The sequence below is a fragment of the Mus pahari genome, chromosome 1 (genome assembly GCF_900095145.1).
Source record: "Mus pahari chromosome 1, PAHARI_EIJ_v1.1, whole genome shotgun sequence".
Lineage (NCBI taxonomy): Eukaryota > Metazoa > Chordata > Mammalia > Rodentia > Muridae > Mus > Mus pahari.
The window spans coordinates 28,230,186-28,245,873 of NC_034590.1; the positions used below are offsets into that span (position 1 = coordinate 28,230,186).

The window sequence follows — 15,688 nt, forward strand, 5'->3', positions numbered from 1 at the left end:
AGAGTTAACAACATGCCAGAAATAAAGAAATGTTAAAAAAAAAAAAAAAAAAAAAAGAAAAGATATTAAACTTTGTCCTTACAGTTCGTTTGTCAATTTAGAATCTTTCCCCAACTCCTGAGACAGGGTTCTCCTCTTTTAGGCCCCAGAGCTGTTATTTGTTTTCTCGTATTTGCTCTCTAGTGTTTTATATGCAGTTAGTTGGTTGCTCTAACATAAACTCATTATAGGATGTGCTAACAAATACCTTTAACACCTTTTTGTTCTGATTGTGATAGATGATCTTAGGTACATAAGCTGCTGGTCTTTTTTGATGTTGTAATTTTAATTAATTTTGTTTTCTGAACCAACAAATTAATTTTTCCAGCCTGACCAAGAAGTTGTTACCATACCAGATCTTGGAAGTTTGTCTTCACCTCTGATTGACACAGAGAGGAACCTGGGCTTACTTCTTGGATTGCATGCTTCTTATTTAGTAATGAGCACACCACTATCTCCTGTGGAGGTTGAATGCGCCAGTAAGAACAAATTTATTTTTTGTTAACCAGTTTTATGGTATAGTACTTTGGACAGAAATGCCTAATGGGAAGAACATGCCAAGGAGGTCAGTAAGCTTTAGAGTGGATGTCTGGAGACAGCAAGCTGGCCTCCATGCCTGCTAAGTTGCCTGTGAACTAGACTGTACTACTTATATTCCTCCCTGAGACTTGTCATAGTAATGGAGGATGAGTTTCACATAAGTCAGCAAAGGAGGAGCTTGAAGACTCTAGGGTTAGAGGAATGGAAAGCACTGTGCAATCTGGCAGGAAGGGCCCTACCCACTTCCAGCTCAGAAGCTTGTCTTTGGGGGATGAAAGGTGCTTGATAATTCTTTCTATAGCACAAGGTGATTAGGGTCAGCTCAGTCTGTTTTAGAAGAATTGATACAGCCATTTGTGAAAGTTCCCTAGCACTTCAAATCTAGATATCCAATAAGAGCGCTGAAAGCATCCCAAATTTGATTGCTGGAGTGATTAGCAGATTAGATTAGATTTACTGATAAATTAGGTCCTCAGTGAAAACCTGCAGTGATGTTCATGCTACTAATTTTCTAGTGGGGTTTCCTCCAGTGAGACAAAAGCAGCTATAATTAATACTCTTAATTCTCACAACAAAAGGTATATATTCCTGTCAGACTTACCTGATCCTGTATCTCACACGCTACAGTACACACAGCTCTCCTTTCCAGTCTTTTGCTTTCCCATTAGTAAGATTTTTTTTTTTTTGATGATTGTGGGTTTGTTAAAATATTGTCTTGTTTCTTTAGTTTTATGAACAATCCAGATTGAAGATGGTCTTTATAGAAACCTTTCAGGCATGCTGTTTCTTATCTCAGTATGCTCAGTATCTTTGTCTTATTCTAGAACTCAGAATGCTCAGTTGTCACTTCCTTTTCCTTTAGCATAGTGGTGGTTTTCTTCCTTCATGCCCTTGAAATGCCTCTGCTGTCTTCCCTTCACAACTGGAGTTGAGTGCTTTGCTCTGTATGGGGAGCTTTTGTTGCTTACCCATGTGAAAGTATGTTATCCGTGTCTTCAGATGGTGTGTTACCTTAACAAATCCTAAGTAAATTCAAGTAGCATGACTGACAGGCCCATTTGGCTATATTATGCATGGTAAAGATCAGCTGATAATACAGAAAGTCCAAGTGTGATTTAGGAATGAAGACTTTAGGCTTTTGTAGAAATTGCTCTCTCATGGGCACAGCCACAGTGACCTACCTCTGAGGGCCTCTCACTGTGCCCACATCTTATAGGTCTCATCACATCCTAGCATCACAATATTGGGGACCAAGCTCCCAATGTATGAATCCTTTGGGGACGTGTTGAAGCCATCTCTAAATCAGAGCGCACAGACTTGTAAAGCCTGCACTGGGTTCTAGTGTCATGCATTTTAGTTCTGTTCCTGTTGTCAGATAAAACACCTTGGCACAGCCTTGAGGATAAGAAAAGGCTTATTGGCTTACAGTTGCAGGTTACAGTCCATCATTGTGGGAAAGTCGAGGCAAGAACTTGAAATAGTTAATCACTCACACAGTTGAAAGCAGAGAGAAAATGAATACATGTATGCTTACTACACAACTCACTGTCTGCAATTTCAGTCCAGTACCCAAATCCTGAGAATGGTGTCCCTCATGAGCCTAGGTCTTCCCAGGTCACTAGATGCAGTGAAGGCAATCTGCCACAAATATTGAAGGGTCCATGTCATCTAGACAGTCTCTTATAGGAAGTCTCTTCTCAAGTGATTCTAATTCTACATTTTGTCAAGATGATGGTTTGTTCAAATTAACATCACGTCATCCTTAGACAGTCAGAAACTTCTAGTGTAGAGAATGTAAATGTGTTTGTAACTTAAGAATGGTGTTGAATTTCATTTTTGAAATTGAGTATTCAGTTCAGGAATTTATCTTATTTTTTCTGTATGTTTATTTTTGAAGAGTTTATTTCAGTTTCTCTGTACTGAATACTTATACATTTTCTAGAGTGGCTGCAGTCATCGATTTTCTCTGGGGGTCTGCAGACCAGCCAGATTCACTACAGCTACAATGAAGAGAAAGATGAGGACCACTGTAGCTCTCCTGGGGGCACACCCATCAGCAAGTCCCGACTGTGTTCTCACAGATGGGCCTTGGGTGATCATTCTCAGGCGTTCCTGCAAGCCATTGCAGACAATAACATCCAGGACTACAATGTGAAGGTGAGCTAGATTCTTCTGACTTAGCATTCTGTATCTTCAACATAGCACAACTTTGTGTGTTAATTGGAGATTTAGTATTGAGGTGATAAATTGATTCTGCATTCATAAAAGTGAGGTATAGATCACCTGTTGCAAAAAGTTGGGTAAAAGCTGTGGTGTGTTGGGGCTTGTAAAGATTTACTCACGGCTCTGAGGTTATCTCTAACCCTTCTTCGTGCAGGACTTTCTGTGTCAAATTGAAAGGTACTGTAGACAGTGCCACTTGACTACACCGATAACGTTTCCTCCTGAGCATCCCGTGGAAGAGGTTGGCCGTCTTCTCTTATGCTGCCTCCTAAAACATGAAGATTTAGGTACAGACCACAGTATTCATGTGTTTTAATTACATTGTAGACCTTTCAAATGGCATGTGTTATACATTAATTCCTACCTTGCCCTTTCATAAAATGTCTTTTACAGGTCATGTGGCATTATCTTTAGTTCATGTAGGTACACTTGGTATTGAGCAAGTAAAGCACAGAACGTTGCCTAAATCTGTTGTGGATGTGTGTAGAGTTGTCTACCAAGCAAAATGCTCACTCATTAAGGTGAATGGATTTTAATTCTTTTTCTCTGTTGTGTAGACTGTTGCCAAAATACTTATTGTTAAGTCCATTTCCCTATTTACCTTGGCAGACTCATCAAGAACAGGGCCGTTCCTACAAGGAGGTGTGTGCTCCTGTCATTGAACGCTTGAGATTTCTCTTCAATGAATTGAGGCCTGCTGTTTGTAGTGACCTCTCTATAATGTCTAAGTTTAAGTTGTTAGGCTCATTACCACGTTGGAGGAGGATAGCTCAGAAGATCATTCGAGAAAGAAGGAAAAAGAGAGGTAATAATGGAAAAGGTTGGAATACATTGTTACCGAGTATACTTTCTAAACCTTTGGCTGAGTCTTGGACTTCAGTGGGAAGTTTTTGATACTGGCATTATCAAAATGCCTGTGACATTTCCATGTATTATCATAGTATTTATGTATATTTGTGATTGAATGCAACAGTTTTGATTATTTTAGTAAGTTGATGGGGAAAATTTATAACATTGTTCTGGTAATGAAATTATTGGAACATTTCATCTTATGATTTGATATTGCCATTTTTGTAAGAAAATGTTTTGTTGTTTTGAAGTACTGAGTAAAATAGTTTCCCTCTATCTTATTTATTGTGCTGGGTACTACCTGCAGTTTTGAGGACCTTCAGTGGGTGCTCAAAACTGCAGATAGTAAGTACCAAGTGCAGTAAATTGGACTCAGTATGAGATGATTGTAATAATAAAGCAGAATAGTTATAACTGTTGAATATAGTGGACTTACCTGGTTATAGCCATTCTTTCCTCAAATTCAATTTGGAGAGGAAAGAGTTTATTTCATCTTACAACTCTCAGATCACACTCTGTCATGGAGGAAAGTCAGGACAGGAACTCCAAGTGGAATCTGGAGAAAGGAACTGAAACAGAAGTAATGGAAGAGTGCTGATTACTGGCTTGCTTCGCATGACTTGCTCAGCTCATTTTTTGTAGATCCCAGGACCACCATCCCAGGGATGATATGGTCTGGGATCTCCCACATTCAATCACTTATTAAAAGAATGTCCCAATGGTTGTCCATAGGCCAGTCTTGGGAGGCATCTTCTCAGTTGTGGTTCCCTCTTTTCAGATAAACTCTGCCTTTGGTCAAGGTGACTGAAACGCCAACTTATTCATTCTTGTACATTAAAGTATTTAATTAAAAGTTATATAAATGATTTTTATGTTTTTAATTACAGTTCCTAAGAAATCAGAATCTACTGATAGTGAAGAAAAAATTGGAAATGAAGAGAGTGATTTAGAAGAAGCTTGTGTTTTGCCTCATAGTCCTATAAATGTAGACAAAAAACCTATTTCCATGAAGTCTCCCAAGGTGAAGTATGTTCTGTGATTCTTAGACTGCATTATAGAAATACTACACACAAATGAATCTCTGGTACCATGCTGTTGTACTAAACCTGCAGGGTAGTGAGTGTGGTGTGTTGCTATCATAAGTATGGGCCCAGCCTGCTTAATAAACTTGGCTGACAGTGTTCTGGCTAGTCACACTGCTGGAAAACTATTTCCTTTTGGTTTTGGCTCAGTATTGATTTTTTCTTTCTTTTTTAAATCATTCACTCATTTTCCTATTTGATTGATAAACTATTGGTTCCTGACACTATTAATATTTTTAAAAGTAATATCTGTTAATTAATGTAAAATATCAGCGACACAGATTGCTTTCCAAGCTTGTGTTACAATGTTGTGGGTTCTGATCCTAGCATACAAACAACAGAACTATTGGTACCTTGTTTATATTCAAAAAACTTTTATAGTACACGGTAATAGGGTAAACTAATGATTTATATTGTTCTTTTTGTTAGGATAAATGGCAACCATTATTGAATACAGTTACAGGGGTTCATAAATATAAATGGTTAAAGCAAAATGTGCAGGGCCTTTACCCACAGTCTGCACTCCTCAATACAATTGTTGAATTTGCCCTTAAAGAAGAGCCAGTAGATGTGGAAAAAATGCGGAAGTGCCTACTAAAACAGGTAAGACTTTCTGTGGTACGATCCTTTGCATTGAGTCAGATAGAGCACTGACTGCAAATATTGTTATTTTGCAGTTGGAGAGAGCAGAGGTTCGTCTGGAAGGGATAGATACAATTCTGAAACTGGCAGCCAAAAGTTTTTTACTTCCTTCTGTGCAGTATGCTATGTTTTGTGGATGGCAAAGACTTATTCCTGAAGGAATTGATATAGGGTAAAGCTTTATAAAAATTTTCTCAATTTGGGAATCTTGACAACACACTAATGTTCTTTTGAAGTTAAAAGTCTGGCAATGTCCCAAGTCAAATTCTGTTTCTTTGTTTGAAAGGGAACCACTTACAGACTGCTTGAGGGATGTGGATTTGATCCCACCATTTAATCGGATGCTGCTGGAAGTGACTTTTGGCAAGTTGTATGCTTGGGCAGTTCAGAATATTAGATCTGTTCTGATGGATGCAAGTGCCAAGTTTAAAGAGCTGGGTGAGCTATACAAAAAGTCATAAATAAAAGGCTTTATTTTAAAACTGGTATTGTGGTAATGTCTGTGATTGCAGCAGTGCCATATACTATATGTTGTGTAAATTTACAAAAATACCTTTTGCTTTAGAAACCTGTTCATCAGATCAATAATTTTAGGTGCTTTTAGCCTTTTTTTTTTCTTTTAAAGATTGAGAATAGAACTTTGAAAATTTGTCAGAATGAATAATCTCAAAATATTCTGAAAACTACATTGTTAGGAGTATTATACCATATTCTTTAGGGTGCCAGTGTTCTAAACTAATACTTTTCTTCTAGATAATTTGAGTATCTGTAGAGAAATAATAAATAAATAAATAACTTGTTGATTGGTAGTAAAGTGAACGATGGCCAAAGATGTTTAGAAAACATCATGATATTGTTTTTAAACTTTAGGGTGCTCTTGTATAATATGGAGTGCCACACTTTGGGGTGCTCATCCCCAAACTTTTAAATTGGTATTTGTTTGCATTTTTTTGTTGTTTCATTTTGATTTTTGGATCTTATTAAGAGTCAGGGTCTTACTATTGTAGCCTTTGCCAACTTGAAACTCAATATTTAGACTAGGTTGGCCTTCAACTCACACAGACGTCTACCTACAGAGTGCTGGTAAAAATTGTACTAGAATTTATTGCTGATCTAACTTAATTTACACCCTTTATACTGTATATTGAAGACAGAGATAGCAGTGTGTGGAATGTAGATAATGGGAATATCACAAAATAAAATAGAACTGCCCTAAGCACATTATGTGGAAACTCAAATTTTTAAAAAAAGATAATTAATAACCAAACTCCATTGTGTATTGATTGTGTGTATTGTACCCAAAAGTAAGGAATTCAAATGAATGTCAATGCTTGTTAGGTATCCAGCCTGTTCCCCTACAAACCATTACCAATGAGAACCCGGCGGGACCAAGCCTAGGTACCATCCCACAAGCTCGATTTCTTCTGGTGATGCTCAGCATGCTCACCCTGCAGCATGGTGCAAACAACCTTGACCTCCTGCTCAACTCAGGCACGCTGGCACTCACTCAGACAGCCCTAAGGCTGATCGGTAGGTTGGAATTGGCTTTGGGACCTTTAGGAAAATGTGACTTACTTTTTCTCCTTAAAATAAAATTGTAGTAAAGTATGCATAACATAAAAGCAAGCCTTTTAAATGTGTTGAGTTTGTAACTGAACAACATTAGGGGCATTAATATATTTTTTCTTTATTTTTCTCTTTGATCTTGTTGCTTTGTTTTTTTTAAGACAGGATTTTACCATGCATGCTTAGCTTAGAGCCTAGGCTGACCTTGAAGAGATCCACCTGACTTTGCCTCCAGAGTGTGGGGTTTAAAGTGTGTGCCACCATGCCTATCAGGGACATTCATGTTTTGAGCAGCTGTTACTGCTGTCTTGTTTCAGAAATTTTTCATAAACACAAATCTAAATCTATGTCCATTTATCAGTCACTATTGTTGTTATATCCCAGATAACCAAAAATCAGCTTTCTGCTTCAATGGATTTACATTTTTGCGTATTTCATGTCAGTGCAGTCTTGCAATTTGTAGGCTTTTATATTTGAGTTTTGATTTATGTCAGTACTTCTTTTTATAACTGAAAATGTTATTATTTGCCTATTTGACATTTATACACTGGTGGACAGGTGGATTGTTTTACCATTTACTTTGCTGAGTAGTTTTGTTTGGAATGTTTGTATATAAATTCTTGAATACCTATTCTTAGTTCTTTTGTTTTTAAAAGGAGTAGAATACTGAGGTCATGTGGCAGGGTGGGTACAGGTGGGTACTGCATTTTGGAGGCCACCTACTGGTGTTTCTAGGTTGTTTTGTACTGGAACAGGAATCAGAGTAGGAACCTACAGATGAGAGAAACCAAACAGTTTCTTAAGGAAGAAAGTATTTCTGAGCTATAGTGAGCACTAGTGAGCTGTGGTATTTGGGGAGTGTAAGAATATGAATGGCACCTGTACTGCACAGATTGGATAGTCTTATAGTGTGCAACGTTTGTGCGCATGATCTGGTACAGTACAGATAGCTTTAGTAGGAGAGATTTCTAGTTTTTCTGCTAACTGGCTTCTTTCATACACTGTTTTTTGTTTGTTTGTTTGTTTTTTCTTAAAGACACTATGTAGCTCTGCTTGGCCTGAAAGTCTATGCTCACAGAGAATCCCTGCCTCTGCTTCTAGAGTGTAGGCAGTAGGCCTGCTATATATAAACATTAATGTCATACTTCTGCTTCACTCCTGCCCAGGAATATGGGTGCTCCACTTTGAGTGATTAGTGCAGCAGACTCTGCCACTGAGTTGCACACTGGCTTCCCACATGCAAGTCTCAGCATCTCTGGACCTTTGACAGTTTTATTGCTGTAGTTTGGAGATTAAGGCCATCTCAATGAATGTGAAGTGCTCTCCTCCCCACACCTGATCCCTCCTGGTCCCATCTCCATCCCATACCCCTGTCCAATCTCTTCTCCCACCTACCTGAATTGTCCATTCTGTTTCCCTATATCAGTGAGATTCATGTGTGGTCCCCCAACCCCTCTTGGGCCCTCCTTGTTACTTAGCATGATTATCCTTTACTTTATGGTTAATATCCACTTAGAAGTGAGTATATACCATGCTTTTCTTTCTCTGTCTGGGTTACCTCACTCACAGTGATCTTTCTAATTCCATTCATTTGCCTGCAAATTTCATGGTAACACTGTTTTTTAACAGCTGAATAATGCTCCATTGTGTAATGGAGTATGTATGATGATCCCAGGAGTGGTATAGCCAGGTCTTGAAATAGAATTATTGCCAATTTTCTGAGAAACTGCCATATTGATTTCTGAAGTAGCTGAATCAAGTTTGCCCTCCCACTAGCAATGGAGGACTGTCCCCCTTGCTCCACATGCTCACCAGCGTGAGCTGTCACTTGTGGTTTTGGTCTTAGCCTTTCTGACAGGTATAAGATAGAGTCCAAAGTAGTTTTGATTTGTATTTCCCTGATGGCTCACTTGGTAGACCAGGCTGCCCTAGATCCCCCTGTGCTGGGATTAAAGGCACGTGCCACCATCACCTGGTTTTCTCTTCTCTTTTTCCCCCTTTCTTTGTTGATCCCTTTTCATCTCTGATTTTATTTATTTGCCTCTCTTTCCATCTTTAAATTAATTTGGCTAAAAGATTATTAAGCTTACTGATTCTTGCCAAGAACTAACTCATTTCATTGATTATTTGTATTGTTTTCATTGTTGTTGTTGGTAGTGGTGTTTGTCTGTTCATATTTTTTTGGTTTCAGCCCTGAGTTTATTATTTCTTGCCATTTACTTTTCAATGTCATTTTTTTTTTGTTCAAGAGCTTTAAAGTATGTCATTAAGTTATTACTTAAAAAAATATTTTTAACATTTATTTTATGTAGTCATGTATTGTATAACTTGCCCCTTAGAGCTGCCTTCATATGTTTCTCATATATTTGGGTATGTTGTGTTTCATTTTCATTCAATTCTAAGACATTTTAAAATTTCTTCATTTCTATCTTGATTCATTTTTATTCAATAGTGAGTTGTTCAGTTTCTTTGAAATTTGTACATTTTTGTTGTTGTTGTTGATATCCAGTTTTAATCCTTGGTGGCCAGATGGGATGCAGGCTGTTATTTTAAATTACTTATATCTGTTGCTTTGAGTCCAAGTATATAGTCAGTTTTTGAGAAAGTCACATGAGTTGCAGAGAAGAATGTATATTCTTTTGTGTTTGGGTAATATGTTCTGTAAGTATCTGCTAGGCCCATTTATTTATGACATCATTTATTTTTGACAGCGTTTTTCCTTTTAGTTTTTGTTTGGATGACCTGCCTATTTTCCAGAGTCCAGTTTTGAAGTTACCCATTATCATTGTGTGAGGATCAATGTGTATTTTGGCTATTTCTTTTATGAACTTGGGTGCCCTTGTATTTGGTACATAAATGTTTCAATTGAATTATTCTCTTGGTATATTTTTCCTTTGACAAGTATGCAGTGTTCTCTATCTCTTCTTACTAGTTTTGGCTTGATGTTTATTTTGTTGGATATTAAATACTTATACTGGCTTGTTTTCTGGGTCCATTTGTTTAGAATATCTTTTTACATCCTTGTTCCCTGAAATAATGTCAGTCCTTGATATTAAGGTGTATTTCTTGAAAGCAGCAGTAGGATGCGTCTTGTTTTTTTATTTGACTTGCTTATCTATGTTTTTTATTGGAGAATTGAGACCACTGATGTGAGAGTAATCAGTGAGCAGTTTCTTGATTCCTGTTATGGTGGGAGCTTTTCCTCTCTTGATTTGCTTGTCTGAAATCATTTATTCCTTCTGTTTTCTTGGATGTGATTAACCTCTCAGACCGAAGTTTTGTTTCTAGTGCCTGCTTAAATTTTAGTTTTATCGTGAAGTTTTTTTCTTAGTCTATTGTGACTGAAAGTTTTGGAGGGTGTAGTAGTTTGGACTGGCATCTGTAGTTTTTCATAGAGTTTGTAGACCATCCATCTAGGCCCTTGTAGTTTTTAGAGTCTCCATTGAGAACTCTTAACATTCAGGTGTTCTATTCTGTTGGGTCTGCTTTTATATTTTACTTGTTTTTTTTTTTCTCTTGTACCTTTCAATTTATTTTTTTGTACATGTATGGTTTGGTTATTATGTGTCCTGGGGAATTTCTTTTATGGCTCATTCTATTTGGTGTTGTGTTTTCTTCTTGTACCTTAATAGGGGCCTCCTTTTTTAGGTTAGGGGAAATTTCTTCTGTGTTTTTGTTGCAAATGTTTTCTAAACTTTTGATCTGAGTTTCTTCTATTCCTTTTAGTCATAGATTTGGTCATTCCACAATGTCTCAAATTTCCTAGATATGTGTGTCTGGACTTTTTTTAGATTTAACTTTTTTGTGGGGTGGGGCTGAGGTATTTATTTCTTCTATCTTGTCTGTACTGCCTGAGATTATCTCTTCTATATCTTTTACTCTGCTGATGAGGCTTATCTCTGAGGATTTTTTGACTTCTTAATTTTTATCTTCAGTTTAACATCGGTTTGGGTTTTCTTGAATTCCTGCAGGGTTTGGCCACTGGGCTCCGAGGTAGAACCTGTTCTTGGGTATTTGGGATGGATAGGAAGGAATGGGGATGAGCTAGCAGGGGAAGGCCGAGTGGATCCTCAGGGAGGAGGAAAGCTGGGTGTGTCCTGAGGTTTAACAAAGTCCCAGAGAGTACAGTTAGAAAGGGAGGCCAGGCCCCATCACATGATCTGCTACAAGGCTGGGGATGAGGCTGGGAAACTTGTAATGGAGGAACTGAAGGAGAGATAAGATTACCTACCAGATTCCCAGGCTGTGGTGGCCAGCAGGTTCTTAGGTAGAGAGTGCCTTTGCATATTGGAGGCTGACACAAAGCGGTGAGGTGAGGGAGAATCTAGAGTCCCCACGGAATGAAGGCACAGAGAAAGACCTTTGCAGATGGTTAGCTATAGGCCTGGCCTGGATGAGGCTTTAGTATGAGTTCTTTAAATTTAGTGCTAACCAGTTCTTCCTGACCTTTGTGTCTGTCCTTCCTCCCTTCTCCCCCCCCCCCCCCGTGTGTGTGTGTGTGTGTGTGTGTGTATTTGTGTTTGAGACAGGATCCTTCCGTGTAGACCAGTCTGCTTTGAACTTGCAATTATCTTGAGTGCTACCACAGGACATTGGAGGTCGGAAAGATGGCTCTGCAGATAAAAAGAACACTTAACCACTGTTGTGAAGATCTGAGTTCACTTAGTTTTCAGCACCCATGTTTGGTGGCTTACAACTGCCTATAATTCCAGCTCTAGGACACCTGAGGCCATCTTTCAGACTCATGTTACCACTGTGTCCCTATGTACAAGCCCACATTTAGACATATAGTTTACACATAAGTAGTGACACAATTTTAAAAAAAAAATAATGAAAATTGTTTTAGCTGTTGTTTGATGTTCTGACAGGTCCTACTTGTGACAGTGTTGAGGATGACATGAATGCTTCTGCCCGGGGAGCCTCTGCTACAGTGTTGGAAGAAACAAGGAAGGAAACTGCTCCTGTTCAGCTCCCTGTTTCAGGACCAGAACTGGCTGCTATGATGAAGATTGGAACCAGGGTCATGAGAGGGGTGGATTGGAAGTGGGGTGACCAGGTATTCAGAGATTTCATTAACATCTTAGCACATCTTATGTATCAGTGGAAGATAGAATAGGTGGCTGCCTGATTCAGGTCTTGTAAGATTGATAGGTAAGTTAGCTGCTGATTTCTGAACAATAAAATACAGGCAAAAGAACTTGTCCTTCCCATGATATCATGGGGGTTTTCTCGGCCACACTGCTAAGTGTGAATTGTCTGAGACCCAGTAATAGCATGCTATCAACAGCTTTTTTTTTCCTTTGGAATGGTTGATAGAGTATTGCTGTGGGGCCTAGGTTCACAGTCTAAAGAAGTAGTCAGGTCACTGGGGAGACCACTTGCATTGCTAGAACACTCATTAATACATAAGAGTCCCCTAGTTAAGAGAGTTCATTCTATGTCTCTGTTCTTTGATAAAGGAACATAAACATTTGATTTTTGTGGCATTTAAAGGTAATATGATCTGTACATTTTTTTCAGATATTTTTGAGTCAGGAGGAGGCTGATGGAAAATCTGTGTACAGAATTTAAACAGGAACTATGGTGTGTCCAGAACAGGACATGCACTCTCTTAACCTGGTTTGTATTTTTACTCTTTCAGGATGGGCCTCCCCCAGGTCTAGGCCGAGTAATTGGCGAGCTGGGAGAGGATGGCTGGATCAGGGTCCAGTGGGACACAGGCAGCACTAACTCATACAGGATGGGAAAAGAAGGAAAATACGACCTCAAGCTGGTGGAGCTGCCTGTGTCATCACAGCCCTCTGCAGAGGATTCAGACACAGAGGATGACTCCGGTGGGTGACTTACAAAGTCTTGTAGTTCAAGATAGCTGGGCAAATTGTTCATTTGTTAGATCGCCATCATTCCCCCTGGAAAGTTAGACAGTGGTCAGGATTCATCTGAAGACTACTCTAGCTGCACTTCACACAAAGATTCTGGTATAGCTGTGTAATGGGGGCTCTACATCTAGTAGCCCAGACAAACTGTTGTATCTGAACCTTTACTTCCTGATGCCCTTGTCAGAGTAGGATGGAAGAGAGGGTGTGCAACATGCACACTCACACTCACACTCATACTCATCTACATGTCGATAAGTTAACAGGACAGCTTATGGGAGTCAGTTCTCCTTTCATCAGCCATCACTCAGGGGATTTAACTTAGGTTGTTGTCAGGCTTGGTGGCAGGTATCTCTACCTGATGATCCTTAAAAAACCAAAACCCATTCATTCATTCATTCATTCATTCATTGAAAGTTGAAACACAGACATTCTACAGCATACCTGTGGAGATTAGAAGACAACTGTGGAAGTCACTTCTCTCTTTTCACCATGTAGATTCTGGGGAGCAAATTGAGGTACTCGGGGTGGTAGCAAGTACCTATACCTACTAAGCCAGGTTGCTGGTCTTAGCCTTATTTTTGATTGGTTTGTGTGGTTACCCAAAGCCTGATAGTATGTAGCATGGTGGATTCAGTGTTATGTTATATTGTTCTGGACCCTTTGATTTTTCCTCCATCAACTTCAAGTTGCAATGTATGGCCCCACTTGCTTCCTTTTATTCTTTCATATTCATATTCTTTGATTTAGAATACTTCAACCTATCTAGCAACACAGAATTTAGAAGTGGATCCAAGCTATAGTGTGTGCCTCTGGACCAAATGTGTGTAACCCCTTTTTTAGCTGTATCTGGGGTATTCCTCATTATAGAATTAGAGCCAGGGAAGAGATGGATATGTGACAGGATATGTGGCCTGCTTGTCCACAGATAGACTGGCTGCTTCCTCAAATGGTCTATCAGTTGCCTTCACTCAGATTGTAGCTCCTGGACATTTGATAAGTTGTCTTTCTAAAGAAGGGAAACCTTGCAAAATTTTCTTTACTTCTGAGTTATATAATAAGGTTGCTTAAACAGAATGTTACTCTAAAGTCTCATTTTTTTTTTAGTGTGGAATAGATGGCTCAGTTCATAAAAGTCGTTATTATTATCAAGCACTAGGACCTGAATTAGATCCCTAGATAAAAGCTGGTGCAGTTATACATGTGCTTGTAATTGGAACTCTGGTTGGTCTCAAGACTCACTGTCCAGACAATGCTAGCTTAATTAGCAGTTCCCAAGATTCGCGAAAGTCCTCCCTGCTTCATAAAATCAAAATGGATGTCACCTGAAGAAAGAAGACACTTGAGGTTTTCCTCTGGTCTCTCTACATTATGAGTACCTGCATATTCCCCACCCCCCAATATAATTTTTTAAAGGAAGGTAGGGGCAGAAATGACTGAGGTAGCTAGGTGCAGTGGTGAGAGGCTGAGGCAACAGTCTGTCTTGAACCCAGGAGTTTGAGCTAGGCTGGGCAACCATAAGACTGTCTCTTGGGGGAAAAAAGAAAGGGAAAACGAGAATAAATTCTAAGTTTCACCGTTTCTTGTAAAGATGTTTCCCTTTCTAATATTAAAACACAACTACATCATCTATCAGTCTTATAAGTACTGAGTTCAGATAGCCACCTATTCTAAGTTCTAAAAAACCAGTTTGTTAGATCTGTGTACCCTCTAAATTTTACTGTGAACCTAGAACTACTCTAAAATTTGTTCAGATTTTTAAAAAGAAAAAAGACTGTGATATTAAAGACCTTAAATGATATCCATAGACAATTTTATTTGGGATTATCGTTTCTTATTGCCATCCTCCTTGTCAGAAGCAGAGCAAGGTGAAAGGAACATTCACCCCACAGCGATGATGCTGACCAGCGTTATTAACTTATTGCAAACCCTGTGTCTCTCTGTTGGAGTTCATGCTGACATCATGCAGAGCGAGGCCACCAAGACTCTGTGTGGACTACTTCGAATGTTAGTGGAAAGCGGAACAACAGATAAGCCAGGTATGGAATGAATAATTATGGGACACAGAACCTCAGCATGGATATAGTGTGTAAATCTCTCACATTTTTATGTTTGTGGGCTGGATGTTAGAATGTGAATCAGCATGTGTGTAAAGACTAATGTAATAAGGTTTCTGGGACTGCGGTGTGAAGGCATTATAAACAAGGTATGATAAACAACAGAAAGTCCTGGCAGGGCTAGTTCCTTCTCAGGCTACCAGGGAGAATCTGTTCTAGGCTTCTCTAGCATTGGGGGTTTGCTTGGCAACTTTTGGCACATCAACCTAGTTTGTATCTTGTTCACATGATTTCCTCTGTACATGTGTGTTTATGTGCATGTGTTTCAGATTTACTTTTTACAAGAATGCCAGTTAACCTCATCCGATCTAATTTATATCTTCAGTGACTCCATTTTCCAACAAGACCACATTTTGAGATACTAAGCACTTTAACATGTGAATGGGGATGGGGGTTGGGAGAGGTCTATGTGTGGGAACGGTCAACTTTTTTTTTTCTTTTAATTATTTTATTAGATATTTTCTTCATTTACATTTCAAATGCTATCCCGAATGTACCCTATACCCTCCCCCCACCCTACTCCCCTACCCACCCATTCCCACTCTTGGCCCTGGCGTTCCCCTTTATGGGGCATATAAAGTTTGCAAGACCAAGGGGCCTCTCTTTCCAATGATGGCTGAATATGCCATCTTCTGCTATATATGCAGCAAGAGACACAAGCTCTGGGGGTACTGGTTAGTTCATATTGTTGTTCCACCTATAGGGTTGCAGACCCCTTCAGCTCCTTGGGTACTTTCTCTAGCTCCTCCATTGG

General features: G+C 39.0%; 1 protein-coding gene across 7 annotated transcripts in view; it reads left to right on the forward strand.

The window, feature by feature from the left end:
* Positions 1-15,688, forward strand: part of LOC110336759 (E3 ubiquitin-protein ligase HERC2) — a 174,413-nt gene that overhangs the window by 73,653 nt on the left and 85,072 nt on the right. For 5 of the 7 annotated variants that reach the window (XM_021219818.1, XM_029537466.1, XM_029537460.1 and 2 more), the window contains exons 26-38: positions 368-518; positions 2,522-2,736; positions 2,957-3,089; positions 3,196-3,323; positions 3,412-3,607; positions 4,539-4,672; positions 5,163-5,336; positions 5,411-5,547; positions 5,662-5,813; positions 6,714-6,905; positions 11,810-11,997; positions 12,583-12,775; positions 14,674-14,856. In XM_021219818.1, coding sequence (XP_021075477.1) covers positions 368-518; positions 2,522-2,736; positions 2,957-3,089; positions 3,196-3,323; positions 3,412-3,607; positions 4,539-4,672; positions 5,163-5,336; positions 5,411-5,547; positions 5,662-5,813; positions 6,714-6,905; positions 11,810-11,997; positions 12,583-12,775; positions 14,674-14,856 — 2,176 coding nt within the window. The remainder of the gene's footprint in view (positions 1-367; positions 519-2,521; positions 2,737-2,956; positions 3,090-3,195; positions 3,324-3,411; positions 3,608-4,538; positions 4,673-5,162; positions 5,337-5,410; positions 5,548-5,661; positions 5,814-6,713; positions 6,906-11,809; positions 11,998-12,582; positions 12,776-14,673; positions 14,857-15,688) is intronic. The other 2 variants (XM_029537451.1, XM_029537453.1) reach the window with 2 other exon arrangements.